At 55.8% G+C, this 16534-nt stretch overlaps 2 protein-coding genes across 2 annotated transcripts; one reads left to right on the top strand and one right to left on the bottom strand.

Annotated features, from left to right (window-relative positions):
• Nucleotides 1-174: 174 nt before the first annotated feature.
• Nucleotides 175-596, bottom strand: LOC134565880 (histone H2B 1.1-like). Its single transcript, XM_063425558.1, has one exon. The coding sequence runs from the start codon at nt 582-584 to the stop codon at nt 204-206; it is 381 nt and encodes a 126-aa protein (XP_063281628.1). The 5' UTR covers nt 585-596; the 3' UTR covers nt 175-203.
• Nucleotides 597-869: 273 nt separating this feature from the next.
• On the top strand, nt 870-1288 carry LOC134565879 (histone H2A type 1-like). The gene has a single exon (XM_063425557.1). It carries the CDS (start codon nt 876-878, stop codon nt 1266-1268), a length of 393 nt encoding a protein of 130 aa, XP_063281627.1. The 5' UTR covers nt 870-875; the 3' UTR covers nt 1269-1288.
• Nucleotides 1289-16534: the final 15246 nt, after the last annotated feature.

Here is a 16534-nt window from a genome sequence, read left to right as displayed (position 1 = left end):
AACCTGAAATAATGTAACGTCATATAGTCTGCTACTCGGGAGTGGCAGAACAAAATAAGTTTTAGGAGACCGCTATAATCGATGACTTGTAACATTCCGCACAGAGAATACTCTCAGTATATCTATACAGCTCTCTCGTGGATTGTGTGGGTGGCTCTTAAAAGAGCCTTTGTGTTATTAGGGTTTGGGTGATGATGGGGTTTTTACTTGGCGCTGGTGTACTTGGTCACTGCCTTGGTGCCCTCAGACACGGCGTGCTTGGCCAGCTCTCCGGGCAGTAAGAGCCGTACAGCGGTCTGGATCTCCCGGGAGGTGATGGTGGAGCGTTTGTTATAATGAGCCAGGCGGGAGGATTCCCCTGCGATGCGCTCGAAGATATCATTGACAAAGGAATTCATGATCCCCATGGCCTTGGAGGAGATACCGGTGTCGGGGTGGACCTGTTTCAGCACCTTGTACACGTAGATAGCATAGCTTTCCTTCCTGCTCTTTCTGCGCTTCTTCCCATCCTTCTTCTGGGTCTTGGTCACGGCTTTCTTAGATCCCTTCTTGGGTGCTGGTGCGGACTTGGCTGGTTCAGGCATGATAATCTCACGAAGTTTCCAACAGAATAACGAGCCCCTCCCCTGGCAGCTCTATATATAGAAGCCCGGGTAGCAAAGCCTGACCTCTGTGCATTTCCTATTGGTCCGTTCAGAGCGGGCACTGAGCATGGAACGAGGTAATCCTACAGTGATTGGTTACTCTCTTAGTCGGATTCTGATTGGTGGATTTAAAATGCAACCAATCAGACTAGAGCTCGGCACATCTGCGGATGTATAAGTAGCCGTGCAAGGGAGCGGGAGCTCATAGATTTTACAGATTGCGATTTGAAGATGTCAGGAAGAGGCAAACAGAGCAGCAAAGTCCGGGCTAAAGCAAAGACCCGATCATCCAGAGCAGGTCTGCAGTTCCCAGTCGGCCGTGTCCACAGGCTGCTCAGGAAGGGGAACTACGCCCAGCGGGTTGGAGCCGGAGCTCCGGTCTATCTGGCTGCAGTGCTGGAGTATCTGACCGCTGAGATCCTGGAGCTGGCTGGGAACGCCGCCAGAGATAACAAAAAGACCCGCATCATCCCCCGCCATCTGCAGCTCGCTGTGCGCAATGACGAGGAGCTCAACAAACTGCTCGGAGGGGTCACCATAGCCCAGGGTGGGGTCCTGCCCAATATCCAGGCTGTCTTACTGCCCAAGAAAACCGAGAGCCAAAAGGCGTCCAAGAGCAAGTAAACTCCACTGTCCCTCATCTCCCAAACTCACACAAAGGCTCTTTTAAGAGCCACCCACAATCTCCACAAAGAGCTCACACTTATACACCGCTGCTGCTATAGGGGGTTAAACGCATGAAAATGTGGCAATTATTCCCTAAAGGCTGATGGGCTAGAATTGATGCTTTTTAAAATGCTACGCAAACACTTCTAGCAGACTTTCCTTTCAGTTATTTTTATAGCTCTTACTCCTTGCTAAACTTTGGGAATCTTGGATTAAACAAAACATATCGATCTTAAGCAGAAGACTAATAGGCAAGTTAAATCATATTAGTGAACAAAGGCCAAGCGTTGCATAGTAATAACACAGGGAGGGAAGGGAGGACTCGGCTCCATTCATATTATTTATTTATATTTTTCAAACATCGACTTTAAAATTTGTGGCTAAATCCTGTGAAAGCAGGTGTTGGAGATTGTTTCCCCTATGCCTCTATTTCTGATGCTAATGCACAAGGAGACAAAACACACTTTAAAACCATTGTCACACAAAATAAAGGTTTAACGAAATAGTTCAACTCAAAAACCCCTCCTTGGTGGGGTTTAGTCATAGGCGTGTGCAGCCTATTGCATTAGGATGTGCACCCTAAAGCACAAACATGCGCCGCGTGTATGTGTGTGTGTATATATATATATATATATATATATATATATACACACACACACACTGCTGTGTGTGTGAGGGTGCTAGTATTGTGCTGTGTGCAGAGGCGGCTCTAGAATTTGAGGCCTTAGGCGAAACTCAAACATGAGGCCCCACTAACAAAAAAGAGTTGCAATACATGCACACTGTCACATATACACATTGATGCACAGTTTACCTGTGTATGTGTCTGACAGAGTATCTCTGTGTGTGTGTGAATGTATGTCTCTGTGAGCATGTTTGCGTTTTTGTATGGGGGGGTGATGGTGACGGGAGGTGAGAGGGAGAGGCGGGTGATGGTGAATGGGAGAGGGGGTGATGGTGACAGAGGGTTGAGGTGACACGGGACAGCCAATTTATACATAACATGGACACTGTCACACCCACCCTGGAACATGGAGACCCTCTGTGGGGGTCTGTGCATAAATACTGTGTATCTTGCCTACAATAAACAGTTCATTTTCACTCTTCACTAAGTCTCAACTAGTGTTTGGGTGATGTCACGATTGCCCTTTCTGCAAGTGACTATAATCACTGGCTGGCAGCTATAATAACACCAGGGCTGGGCACAACCAGGAAGGGGTGACCACAGGTGGTAGTACTCCAACCTTGAGAGGGCATACTACCACATCTGTTGGCAGTAATGGGATAGTCCCCTTCCTTGGAGCCAGAGTGGAACCAGCGGCGACTGGACAAGACCAAAGTGGCACTACAACTGGAACTCATGGGGGTGGACAACGCCAGCTCCGCCTCCTTGGTGCCCTTGTCGGCGTCCTCCGACAAAGAGTCATACATGCGAGATGTTAGGTCCCGGTTGACCCTGATGGGTCCAAACCCATCGCTGGAATTCGTATTTCAACAAGCCAACAAGCACCCCAGCGCTCAGAGACCCCCGCACTCCAACCACGTCACCCTCCTCGGCCAACACTTAGTCCCACCCCCGCACGCCAACCACAGCAACCCAAACCGGCTGAATTCGTGGGACCAGGGACCGAAGAGTCGTGGGTTACTCTGCATTAGGCAGACCGAGCCGCCTCTGCTGACAACTGCCAGCATCACTGCCAATGTGTGCTGGTAAACAGGCAAACTGCCCGGGGCCTCAGGGACACCGGTGCTACCCTGACTCTCATTGAACTAAATGTGGCAGGAAACGCAGAAAATTTGCAGAAGACTGTACGAGTAGCTGGAGGCGCCATCCACCGGTTTCCCACTGCCTGAGTGCATCTCGATTGGGGAGCCAGAGCCCATCACGTGGAAGAAGGCATTATGAGAAACTTGCCTGCTGAAGTCCAACTAGGGAATGATCTTGGTTTCAACCTCAGAAAATACAAGTTTAGACCACCCAGGTGTAGTATGTGAAAAATATATAAAAGGATAATTACTTCCCTTCGTTTGGTCAGGTATAACAAAAGGATTCCTCTCAATCCTCAATACACATAGAAACAAAGCAAGATATACCTATACCTAAAAAATACAAAAGAAAGTACGCTCATAGGGGATTAACGGTAATATAGTAAAATGCCCCTTATTAATATGTCACACTCACAGAGTTTAGGTTGTTTTCAAGCCCATCAAAGTATGTAGATTCTCATAGATTCCTCGAGATTGGAGAGGTGGACATTACATGCAAGAAATGAAAGATAGCATAGTATAGCTATCCACCGGTTTCCCACTGCCTGAGTGCATCTCGATTGGGGAGCCAGAGCCCATCACGTGGAAGAAGGCATTATGAGAAACTTGCCTGCTGAAGTCCAACTAGGGAATGATCTTGGTTTCAACCTCAACCTGTTACTACCCGACTACAAGCACGGATGGCCGAGACTGATTCGCACTCAGAGACACCCCAGGTGAGATTCTCAGACCCTACCCTGACCGTAGTCAAAACCCCGATGAGTTTGGGAGGGAAGTAGCGACTGACTCGCACTTGACAAGTACCGAGCCAAGCTGTGACCGGACAAGGAGGTCTGGAAGGTGACCGTTTTGTATGGGAACAAGGGCGACTGTACCAGCTCTCTAGAGTGCAGAATAGGAGGCTGCCCCCTCCCTAAAGCCTCAGCTGGTAATCATGTGGATTGGGCATGATATCCCCTTGGCAGGACACCTGGGGATATGACAAACGCTACAGTGGGTGACCCAAGGTTTCTTTTGGCCAGGGGTCTCCCAAGATGTTCAGCAGTATTGCCAGACATGTGATACCTTCTTACTCCCCCCTTCCTCTTTTTACTCCCCCCTCCCCCTCTTCTTACTCACCCCTCCCCCTCTTCTTACCCCCCTCCCCCTCTTCTTACCACCTTCCCCCTCTTCTTACTCCCCCCTCTTCTTACTCCCCCTCCCCCTCTTCTTACTCCCCCCTTCCTCTTTTTACTCCCCCCTCCCCCTCTTCTTACCCCCTTCTTACTCCCCCCTCCCTTCCTACTCCCCCTCCCCCTCTTCTTACCCCTCCTTACTCCCCCTCTCTTCTTACCCCCCTTTCTCTCTTCTTACTCCCCCTCCCTCTCTTCTTACCCCCCCTCCCTCTCTCTTCTTACCCCCCCTTCCTCTCTTCTTACCCCCTCCCTCTCTTCTTACCACCCCTCCCTCTCTCTTCTTACCCCACCCCTCCCTCTCTCTTCTTACCCCCCTCTTCTTACCCCCCTCCCTCTCTCTTCTTACCCCCCCCCTCTCTATTCTAACCCCCCCTCTCTCTTCTTACCCCCCTCCCTTTCTCTTCTTACCCCCCTCCCTTTCTCTTCTTACCCCCCTCCCTCTCTCTTCTTACGCCCCTCCCTCTCTCTTCTTACCCCCTCCCTTTCTCTTCTTACCCCACCCCCTTTCTCTTCTTACCCCCTCCCTCTTTCTTCTTACACCCCTCCCCCTCCCTCCCTCTCTGTTCTTACCCCCTCCCCTGTAGCGTGGCCGAGCTGCTCTCCGGTCCGCGGTGCCCGGCCGGAGTGATAGGAAGGGGTAAGAAGAGAGAGGGGCGTAAGTCCGGCCGGGTACAGGAAACAGAAACTCCTGTTCCGCGCGGAGTTTCTGTTTCCTGCACCCGGCCGGACTGACAGGAAGGTGCACACTCAGTGTGCACCTTCCTATCACTCCGGCCGGGCACCGTGGACCGGAGAGCAGCTCGGCCACGCTACAGGGGAGGGGAGGTGAGAAGCTGCAGCCGCCTGAGGCTCTTAAGAGAGCGCTCAGGCGGCTGCAGCATTTAACGGGGCGGCCGGCCCCCTCAGAGTGTGCCGCCGGGCCCCCTGATGGCGGGCCCCCCTCCCGGCCGGGCCCTCGGACCATGTCCGAAGTGCCCGTCCGGTCAGTCCGCCCCTGGTTGATGCAGAGTCTGGTTTGAATCCATAAAGGGCATAAATCACCTAACATTCCTAAATCACAATGGATATGGATTGACACCTGACATGACATATTGACACCTTGACATATGGATTGACACCTGTCCTCAGAGACCCTGATACACACTGACACAGAGCAGAATAGGGACTGTTCCCCCTACATAGGGTCACTTGGCAGGTATGGATTGACACCTATCCTAAGGATCCCTGATACACACTGACACAGAGCAGAATAGGGACTGTTCCCCTACATAGGGTCACTTGGCAGATATGGATTGACACCTATCCTAAGGATCCCTGATACACACTGACACAGAGCAGAATAGGGACTGTTCCCCCTACATAGGGTTGATGTAGAATTATTAAAAATCTTTATTGAACTTGTATTGAATTATTGCACTAACTCCATTTTAACCTCATACTGTGACACATCCTCCATTTTGTCCTCATGACCTGACTTCTCCATTTTAAAACTACATTACATGACAGAATTTCCCAGCACATCTAACACAATGGACAAAGACTGTATTTTCTATAAAGACATGACTAACTCAGAAACTGCTGAATTTCCCCTAACTCGCAACATAGTATAATTTGAAGGCCATGAGAACACTGTAGTAATGAAATGTTCTATTCATAAGAGACCTTGCACCTGACCACAAGACCTGACATCACTGACTGTGTAAAATGACGCTCAAGCCCCCCTTTCCACCGAGTAAACCTCATGCTTGGGAAGATGGCGCTTGAGCCCCTTGTCCCCACCCGTGTCCAAAACAATACCACCTCTCGGTGGGTGGACACGTAGCTAACCACTTAGTTTTTGAGCCAATTAATTATATTGATAGGTGGACACTAATCCAGACACTTAACAATTAATCCAATTAATGATGTGTATTTACTGATATCTTGATAATCAATGATGACGCAAAATGCCTCTTAAAAGGGCCTGCGAGCCCGCTTTTGCTTCACTTGCCAATAAATTTCCTCGAAGTTATTTTAACCTGAACTCCGTGTGTCAGACTGAATTACTTCAGCGTATATACGCAATTCAATTTTCTTTAATTTGGACAGGAACAGATAGACATTTAAACATTTTGGTTTACTGCTAAAAAGTACCATAACAACTTCACTTGGCAGATATGCATTGACACCAATCCTAAGGATCCCTGATACACACTGACACAGAGCAGAATAGGGACTGTTCCCCCTACATAGGGTCACTTGGCAGATATGCATTGACACCTGTCCTCAGCGACCAGGGCCGGTGCAAGGATTTTTGCCGCCCTAGGCAAAAAAGAATTTGCCCCCCCCCCTGTCCTGCCATATGGGCCAACGCCAGTCTTCACAATGTGTCTTTTATCTGAAAAGACAGTGTGTTTACATTAAAAAGCCTACAGGCACAGGCTATAGACACCAGAACCACTACATTATGCTGTAGTGCTTCTGGTGACTATAGTATCCATTTAATGTGAGGTAAATTAGAGATTAGTGCCACTAATAATATATTGAATTGCCTACTTACCACCAGATGAGGACAAGAGGCTGATGATGGGCTCAGTCTGGCTCCACAGGTCTGGTGTAGAAGAGGCTCTCTGGAGACTGTTTTTAACAGTGCTCACAACAATTAACGAACAGGAAGCAGCTCCATTTTTTAGGGCCGCTTACACAGCTCAAGGTCTGGGCCCCGAGGGGGCATACGCCTACAATGCCCACCCATAAATCCACCTACATGGCCCATCCATGAGTTGGGGATGTTTTATGTGTGCAATTTGTGTAAGGGATGTAGTGTGTTTATAGGGGATGTAGTGTGTGTTTGCGTGTAAGGAATGCATTGTATGTTTCTGGTGTGTGTGTGTGTGTGTGTGTGTAAGGGGTGCAAGGTTTGTTTCTGTGTATGTAATTAAATGCAGTGTGTGTCTGTAAGGGGTGCATTAATTATGTAAGAGAACGTAAGGGATGCATTGTGTATTTCGGGTGTGTCTGTGTGTGAGTAGGAATGCATTGTATGTTTCTGTGTGTGGGGGGGGGGATGCATTGTGTATGTGTGTAGTGTAAAATAGAGGGTTTGTGGGGTAGGATAGGGACTGAGAGGGAAACAGCTCTTTATTTTTTTTTTAAGAAATTCATAGTGCTCTCCCCTCCGGTCAATTATTGATTTCCCCTTCCCTTCTGTCCCTCCGTGTTCTTCCCTTCTGTCACTTAGTGCTCTCCCTTGGCCCCCTGTCCCTCTGCAGTCCCCCCTTGGTGGTCTTATCACTCCCCCCTCCCACCCCCTTAGTGGTAATCTCCACCCCCCTTAGTGGTCCTTACCCTCCTCCCCTCTCCTTAGTAGTCCTCCCTCCTTACCCCCCTTTGGTGGTCCTTCCCCCCCTTAGTGGTCCTCCCTCTCCCAAACCCCTAGTGGACCTCCCCTCCTCCTCCCTCAGTGGTCCTTACCTCCCCACCCCCGTTCCCCCTGTGTTCCTTCACCCCCCTCCCCTAGTGGTCCTTACTTCCCCCTCCCATCCCCTAGTGGTCCTTACCCTCCCCTCACCTAGTGGTTCTTGCTCCCCCCTCCCCTACTGGTCCTTACCTTCCCCTCCCCTAGTGGTCCTTATCCTCCCCTCCCTCCCCTAGTGGTCCTTATCCCCCCTCCCTCCCCTAGTGGTCCTTATCCCCCCTCCCTCCCCTAGTGGTCCTTATCCCCCCTCCCCTAGTGGTCCTTATCTCCCCCCCTCCCTCCCATAGTGGCCTTATCCCCCCTCCCTCCCCTAGTGGTCCATATCCCCCCTCCCTCCCATAGTGGTCCTTATAACCCCCTCCCTCCAATAGTGGTCCTTATCCCCCCTCCCTCCCCTAGTGGTCCTTATCCCCCCTCCCTCTCATAGTGGTCCTTAACCCCCCCCTCCCTTAGTGGTCCTTATCCCCCCTCCCTCCCATAGTGGTCCTTATACCCCCCTCCCTCCCATAGTGGTCCTTATACCCCCCTCCCTCCCCTATTGGTCCTTATCCCCCCTCCCCTAGTGGTCCTTATCCCCCCCTCCCTCACCTAGTGGTCCTTATCCCCCCCTGCCTCCCATAGTGGTCCTTATACCCCCCTCCCTCCCATAGTGGTCCTTATCCCCCCCTCCCTCCCTTAGTGGTCCTTATGCCCCCCCTCCCTCCCCTAGTGGTCCTTATACCCCCCTCCCTCCCCTAGTGGTCCTTATCCCCCCCGCTCCCTCCCCTAGTGGTCCTTATCCCCCCCCCGCTCCCTCCCCTAGTGGTCCTTACCCCCCCTCCCTCCCATAGTGGTCCTTATCTCCCCTCCCTCCAATAGCGGTCCTTATCCCCCCTCCCTCCCCTAGTGGTTCTTATCCCCCTTCCCATAGTGGTCTTTATACCCCCCTCCCTCCAATAGTGGTCCTTATCCCCCCTCCCTCCCCTAGTGGTCCTTATCCCCCCTCCCTCCCATAGTGGTCCTTATCCCCCCTCCCTCCCCTAGTGGTCCTTATCCCCCCTCCCTCCCATAGTGGTCCTTATAACCCCCTCCCTCCCATAGTGGTTCTTAACCCCCCTCCCTCCCTTAGTGGTCCTTATCCTCCCCTCCCTCCCATAGTGGTCCTTATACCCCCCTCCCTCCCAAAGTGGTCTTTATACCCCCCCTCCCTCCCCTAGTGGTCCTTATCCCCCCTCCCTCCCCATAGTGGTCCTTATACCCCCCTCCCTCCCATAGTGGTCCTTATACCCCCCTCCCTCCCTCCCCTAGTGGTCCTTATCCCCCCCGCGCCCTCCCCTAGTGGTCCTTACCCCCCCTCCCTCCCATAGTGGTCCTTATCTCCCCTCCCTCCCATAGCGGTCCTTATCCCCCCTCCCTCCCCTAGTGGTCCTTATCCCCCCTTCCCATAGTGGTCCTTATACCCCCCTCCCTCCAATAGTGGTCCTTATCCCCCTCCCTCCCATAGTGGTCCTTATCCCCCTCCCTCCCCTAGTGGTCCTTATCCCCCCTCCCTCCCATAGTGGTCCTTATAACCCCCTCCCTCCAATAGTGGTCCTTATCGCCCCCCCCTCCCATAGCGGTCCTTATCCCCCTCCCTCCCCTAGTGGTCCTTAACCCCCCTTCCCATAGTGGTCCTTATACCCCCTTCCCTCCAATAGTGGTCCTTATCCCCCCTCCCTCCCCTAGTGGCACTTATCCCCCCTCCCTCCCTTAGTGGTCCTTATCCCCCCTCCCTCCCATAGTGGTCCTTATACCCCCCTCCCTCCCTCCCCTAGTGGTCCTTACCCCCCCGCTCCCTCCCCCAGTGGTCCTTACCCCCCTCCCTCCCATAGTGGTCCTTATCTCCCCTCCCTCCCATAGCGGTCCTTATCCCCCCTCCCTCCCCTAGTGGTCCTTATCCCCCCTTCCCATAGTGGTCCTTATACCCCCCTCCCTCCAATAGTGGTCCTTATCCCCCCTCCCTCCCATAGTGGTCCTTATCCCCCCTCCCTCCCCTAGTGGTCCTTATCCCCCCTCCCTCCCATAGTGGTCCTTATAACCCCCTCCCTCCAATAGTGGTCCTTATCCCCCCTCCCTCCCCTAGTGGTCCTTATACCCCCTCCCTCCCATAGTGGTCCTTAACCCCCCTCCCTCCCTTAGTGGTCCTTATCCCCCCTCCCTCCCATAGTGGTCCTTATAAGCCCCTCCCTCCCATAGTGGTCCTTATACCCCCCCTCCCTCCCCTAGTGGTCCTTATCCCCCCTCCCTCCCCTAGTGGTCCTTATCCCCCCCTCCCTCACCTAGTGGTACTTATCCCCCCCTGCCTCCCATAGTGGTCCTTATACCCCCCTCCCTCCCATAGTGGTTCATTATCCCCCCCTCCCTCCCTCCCTTAGTGGTCCTTATACCCCCCTCCCTCCCCTAGTGGTCCTTATCCCCCCTCCCTCCCCTAGTGGTCCTTATCCCCCCCCGCTCCCTCCCCTAGTGGTCCTTACCCCCCCTCCCTCCCATAGTGGTCCTTATCTCCCCCCTCCCTCCCATAGCGGTCCTTATCCCCCCTCCCTCCCCTAGTGGTCCTTATCCCCCCTTCCCATAGTGGTCCTTATACCCCCCTCCCTCCAATAGTGGTCCTTATCCCCCTCCCTCCCCTAGTGGCACTTATCCCCCCTCCCTCCCCTAGTGGCACTTATCCCCCCTCCCTCCCTTAGTGGTCCTTATCCCTCCTCCCTCCCATAGTGGTCCTTATACCCCCCTCCCTCCCATAGTGGTCCTTATACCCCCCTCCCTCCCCTAGGGGTCCTTATCCCCCCTCCCTTCGCTAGTGGTCCTTATCCCCCCCTGCCTCCCATAGTGGTCCTTATACCCCCCTCCCTCCCATAGTTGTCCTTATCCCCCCCTCCCTCCCTCCCTTAGTGGTCCTTATACCCCCCCTCCCTCCCCTAGTGGTCCTTACCCCCCTCCCTCCCCTAGTGGTCCTTACCCCCCCTCCCTCCCCTAGTGGTCCTTATCCCCCCCCTCCCTCCCATAGTGGTCCTTATCCCCCCCCTCCCTCCCATAGTGGTCCTTATCTCCCCCTCCCTCCCATTGTGGTCCTTATCCCCCCCTCCCTCCCATTGTGGTCCTTATCCCCCCTCCCCTAGTGGTCCTTATCCCCCCTCCCCTAGTGGTCCATATCCCCCCTCCCTCCCATAGTGGTCCTTATAACCCCCTCCCTCCAATAGTGGTCCTTATCCCCCCTCCCTCCCCTAGTGGTCCTTATCCCCCCTCCCTCTCATAGTGGTCCTTAACCCCCCCCCCTCCCTTAGTGGTCCTTATCCCCCCTCCCTCCCATAGTGGTCCTTATACCCCCCTCCCTCCCATAGTGGTCCTTATACCCCCCTCCCTCCCCTATTGGTCCTTATCCCCCCTCCCCTAGTGGTCCTTATCCCCCCCTCCCTCACCTAGTGGTCCTTATCCCCCCCTGCCTCCCATAGTGGTCCTTATACCCCCCTCCCTCCCATAGTGGTCCTTATCCCCCCCTCCCTCCCTCCCTTAGTGGTCCTTATGCCCCCCCTCCCTCCCCTAGTGGTCCTTATACCCCCCTCCCTCCCCTAGTGGTCCTTATCCCCCCCGCTCCCTCCCCTAGTGGTCCTTATCCCCCCCCCCCGCTCCCTCCCCTAGTGGTCCTTACCCCCCCTCCCTCCCATAGTGGTCCTTATCTCCCCTCCCTCCCATAGCGGTCCTTATCCCCCCTTCCTCCCCTAGTGGTTCTTATCCCCCCTTCCCATAGTGGTCCTTATACCCCCCTCCCTCCAATAGTGGTCCTTATCCCCCCTCCCTCCCCTAGTGGTCCTTATCCCCCCTCCCTCCCATAGTGGTCCTTATCCCCCCTCCCTCCCCTAGTGGTCCTTATCCCCCCTCCCTCCCATAGTGGTCCTTATAACCCCCTCCCTCCCATAGTGGTCCTTAACCCCCCTCCCTCCCTTAGTGGTCCTTATCCCCCCCTCCCTCCCATAGTGGTCCTTATACCCCCCTCCCTCCCAAAGTGGTCTTTATACCCCCCCTCCTTCCCCTAGTGGTCCTTATCCCCCCTCCCTCCCCATAGTGGTCCTTATAACCCCCCTCCATCCCATAGTGGTCCTTATACCCCCCTCCCTCCCTCCCCTAGTGGTCCTTATCCCCCCCGCTCCCTCCCCTAGTGGTCCTTATCCCCCCTCCCTCCCATAGTGGTCCTTATCTCCCCTCCCTCCCATAGCGGTCCTTATCCCCCCTCCCTCCCCTAGTGGTCCTTATCCCCCCTTCCCATAGTGGTCCTTATGCCCCCCTCCCTCCAATAGTGGTCCTTATCCCCCCTCCCTCCCATAGTGGTCCTTATCCCCCCTCCCTCCCCTAGTGGTCCTTATCCCCCCTCCCTCCCATAGTGGTCCTTATAACCCCCTCCCTCCAATAGTGGTCCTTATCCCCCCTCCCTCCCCTAGTGGTCCTTAACCCCCCTCCCTCCCATAGTGGTCCTTAACCCCCCTCCCTCCCTTAGTGGTCCTTATCCCCCCCTCCCTCCCATAGTGGTCCTTATACCCCCCTCCCTCCCATAGTGGTCCTTATACCCCCCCTCCCTCCCCTAGTGGTCCTTATCCCCCCTCCCTCCCCTAGTGGTCCTTATGCCCCCCTCCCTCACCTAGTGGTACTTATCCCCCCCTGCCTCCCATAGTTGTCCTTATACCCCCCTCCCTCCCATAGTGGTACTTATCCCCCCCTGCCTCCCATAGTGGTCCTTATACCCCCCTCCCTCCCATAGTGGTCCTTATCCCCCCTCCCTCCCTCCCTTAGTGGTCCTTATACCCCCCCTCCCTCCCCTAGTGGTCCTTATCCCCCCTCCCTCCCCTAGTGGTCCTTATCCCCCCGCTCCCTCCCCTAGTGGTCCTTACCCCCCCCTCCCTCCCATAGTGGTCCTTATCGCCCCCCCTCCCATAGCGGTCCTTATCCCCCTCCCTCCCCTAGTGGTCCTTATCCCCCCTTCCCATAGTGGTCCTTATACCCCCTTCCCTCCAATAGTGGTCCTTATCCCCCCTCCCCTAGTGGCACTTATCCCCCCTCCCTCCCTTAGTGGTCCTTATCCCCCTCCCTCCCATAGTGGTCCTTATACCCCCCTCCCTCCCATAGTGGTCCTTATACCCCCCTCCCTCCCTCCCCTAGTGGTCCTTACCCCCCCCCGCTCCCTCCCCCAGTGGTCCTTACCCCCCTCCCTCCCATAGTGGTCCTTATCTCCCCTCCCTCCCATAGCGGTCCTTATCCCCCCTCCCTCCCCTAGTGGTCCTTATCCCCCCTTCCCATAGTGGTCCTTATACCCCCCTCCCTCCAATAGTGGTCCTTATCCCCCCTCCCCCCCATAGTGGTCCTTATCCCCCCTCCCTCCCTCCCCTAGTGGTCCTTATCCCCCCTCCCTCCCATAGTGGTCCTTATACCCCCCTCCCTCCAATAGTGGTCCTTATCCCCCTCCCTCCCCTAGTGGTCCTTATCCCCCCCTCCCATAGTGGTCCTTAACCCCCCTCCCTCCCTTAGTGGTCCTTATCCCCCCCTCCCTCCCATAGTGGTCCTTATACCCCCCTCCCTCCCATAGTGGTCCTTATACCCCCCCTCCCTCCCCTAGTGGTCCTTATCCCCCCTCCCTCCCCTAGTGGTCCTTATCCCCCCCTCCCTCACCTAGTGGTACTTATCCCCCCCTGCCTCCCATAGTGGTCCTTATACCCCCCTCCCTCCCATAGTGGTCCTTATCCCCCCTCCCTCCCTCCCTTAGTGGTCCTTATACCCCCCCTCCCTCCCCTAGTGGTCCTTATCCCCCCCCTCCCTCCCCTAGTGGTCCTTATCCCCCCCCCCCGCTCCCTCCCCTAGTGGTCCTTACCCCCCCTCCCTCCCATAGTGGTCCTTATCTCCCCCCCTCCCTCCCATAGCGGTCCTTATCCCCCCTCCCTCCCCTAGTGGTCCTTATCCCCCCTTCCCATAGTGGTCCTTATACCCCCCTCCCTCCAATAGTGGTCCTTATCCCCCTCCCTCCCCTAGTGGCACTTATCCCCCCTCCCTCCCCTAGTGGCACTTATCCCCCCTCCCTCCCCTAGTGGCACTTATCCCCCCTCCCTCCCATAGTGGTCCTTATCTCCCCCCTCCCTCCCATTGTGGTCCTTATCCCCCCCTGCCTCCCATAGTGGTCCTTATACCCCCCTCCCTCCCATAGTTGTCCTTATCCCCCCCTCCCTCCCTCCCTTAGTGGTCCTTATACCCCCCCTCCCTCCCCTAGTGGTCCTTACCCCCCTCCCTCCCCTAGTTGTCCTTACCCCCCTCCCTCCCCTAGTGGTCCTTATCCCCCCCCCTCCCTCCCCTAGTGGTCCTTATCCCCCCTTCCCATAGTGGTCCTTATACCCCCTTCCCTCCAATAGTGGTCCTTATCCCCCCTCCCCTAGTGGCACTTATCCCCCCTCCCTCCCTTAGTGGTCCTTATCCCCCTCCCTCCCATAGTGGTCCTTATACCCCCCTCCCTCCCATAGTGGTCCTTATACCCCCCTCCCTCCCTCCCCTAGTGGTCCTTACCCCCCCCGCTCCCTCCCCCAGTGGTCCTTACCCCCCTCCCTCCCATAGTGGTCCTTATCTCCCCTCCCTCCCATAGCGGTCCTTATCCCCCCTCCCTCCCCTAGTGGTCCTTATCCCCCCTTCCCATAGTGGTCCTTATACCCCCCTCCCTCCAATAGTGGTCCTTATCCCCCCTCCCCCCCATAGTGGTCCTTATCCCCCCTCCCTCCCCTAGTGGTCCTTATCCCCCCTCCCTCCCATAGTGGTCCTTATACCCCCCTCCCTCCAATAGTGGTCCTTATCCCCCTCCCTCCCCTAGTGGTCCTTATCCCCCCCTCCCATAGTGGTCCTTAACCCCCCTCCCTCCCTTAGTGGTCCTTATCCCCCCCTCCCTCCCATAGTGGTCCTTATACCCCCCTCCCTCCCATAGTGGTCCTTATACCCCCCCTCCCTCCCCTAGTGGTCCTTATCCCCCCTCCCTCCCCTAGTGGTCCTTATCCCCCCCTCCCTCACCTAGTGGTACTTATCCCCCCCTGCCTCCCATAGTGGTCCTTATACCCCCCTCCCTCCCATAGTGGTCCTTATCCCCCCTCCCTCCCTCCCTTAGTGGTCCTTATACCCCCCCTCCCTCCCCTAGTGGTCCTTATCCCCCCCCTCCCTCCCCTAGTGGTCCTTATCCCCCCCCCGCTCCCTCCCCTAGTGGTCCTTACCCCCCCCTCCCTCCCATAGTGGTCCTTATCTCCCCCCCTCCCTCCCATAGCGGTCCTTATCCCCCCTCCCTCCCCTAGTGGTCCTTATCCCCCCTTCCCATAGTGGTCCTTATACCCCTCTCCCTCCAATAGTGGTCCTTATCCCCCTCCCTCCCCTAGTGGCACTTATCCCCCCTCCCTCCCCTAGTGGCACTTATCCCCCCTCCCTCCCCTAGTGGCACTTATCCCCCCTCCCTCCCATAGTGGTCCTTATCTCCCCCCTCCCTCCCATTGTGGTCCTTATCCCCCCCTGCCTCCCATAGTGGTCCTTATACCCCCCTCCCTCCCATAGTTGTCCTTATCCCCCCCTCCCTCCCTCCCTTAGTGGTCCTTATACCCCCCCTCCCTCCCCTAGTGGTCCTTACCCCCCTCCCTCCCCTAGTTGTCCTTACCCCCCTCCCTCCCCTAGTGGTCCTTATCCCCCCCCCCTCCCTCCCCTAGTGGTCCTTATCCCCCCTTCCCATAGTGGTCCTTATACCCCCTTCCCTCCAATAGTGGTCCTTATCCCCCCTCCCCTAGTGGCACTTATCCCCCCTCCCTCCCTTAGTGGTCCTTATCCCCCTCCCTCCCATAGTGGTCCTTATACCCCCCTCCCTCCCATAGTGGTCCTTATACCCCCCTCCCTCCCTCCCCTAGTGGTCCTTACCCCCCCCCGCTCCCATAGTGGTCCTTATCCCCCCCCCTCCCTCCCATAGTGGTCCTTATCTCCCCCCTCCCTCCCATTGTGGTCCTTATCCCCCCTCCCTCCCATAGTGGTCCTTACCCTCCCTTCCCTCCCCTGGTGGTCCTTACCCTCCCTTCCCTCCCCTGGTGGTCCTTACCCTCCCCTCCTGCCCATGTAGCGCGGCCGGGCGGCGCGGAACGCGGGACAGGAACCTCTGTTTCCTGTACCCGGCCGCCGGCGGAATGACAGGAAGCGCTCACCGCGCCGCCCGCCCACGCTACATGGAGAGACCGGCAGGAGGGAGCGCTCTGTGCTTCCCTCCTGCCGGTCACTCAAACCCAGCCGCCCTCCATGCAGCAGTGCTGCGCCGCCTGAGGCTTGTAAAAGCGCTCAGGCGGCGCAGCATGAGGAGCGACAGCGGGCACAGAGATCCGGCGCCCCCTGCTAATTTGCGCCCTAGGCGACTGCCTAGGTCGCCTTACAGGTGGCGCCGGCCCTGTCAGGGACCCTGATACACACTGACACAGAGCAGAATATGGAATATTCACTAAATGAAAAACATTCCTACTGTCCTCCCCCCCAGCCCCCACCCCTGCATGGTGGGTGGGGGCCATAAATCACAATGGGGGGACCTACTGTCCTCCCGCCCCCACCAATGAGCGGTGGGTGGGGGCCATAAAAATAATGAGGGGCGGACCTACTGTATGATGTTGTATCGATCAGGTAGTGTAAGGGTTATGCCCGATTCACAGTGACAGACCAAACTCCCCGTTTAACGCACCGCAAACAACCGCAAACAGTCCATTTGCACAACCGCAAACTCCCCATTTGCACAAGGTTGGATACCAAGCTAGCCATGTCCGTTCCTTGTCCTC

The sequence above is a fragment of the Pelobates fuscus genome, chromosome 6 (assembly GCF_036172605.1).
Source record: "Pelobates fuscus isolate aPelFus1 chromosome 6, aPelFus1.pri, whole genome shotgun sequence".
NCBI classification, from domain to species: domain Eukaryota; kingdom Metazoa; phylum Chordata; class Amphibia; order Anura; family Pelobatidae; genus Pelobates; species Pelobates fuscus.
The sequence above is the reverse complement of the archived record's forward strand: the minus strand, read 5'-3'. Positions and strand labels throughout refer to the sequence as shown.

Excerpts from the sequence above, each read along its gene's own strand:
- LOC134565880 (XM_063425558.1), bottom strand. The coding sequence starts at position 584 with ATGCCTGAACCAGCCAAGTCCGCACCAGCACCCAAGAAGGGATCTAAG.
- LOC134565879 (XM_063425557.1), top strand. The coding sequence starts at position 876 with ATGTCAGGAAGAGGCAAACAGAGCAGCAAAGTCCGGGCTAAAGCAAAG.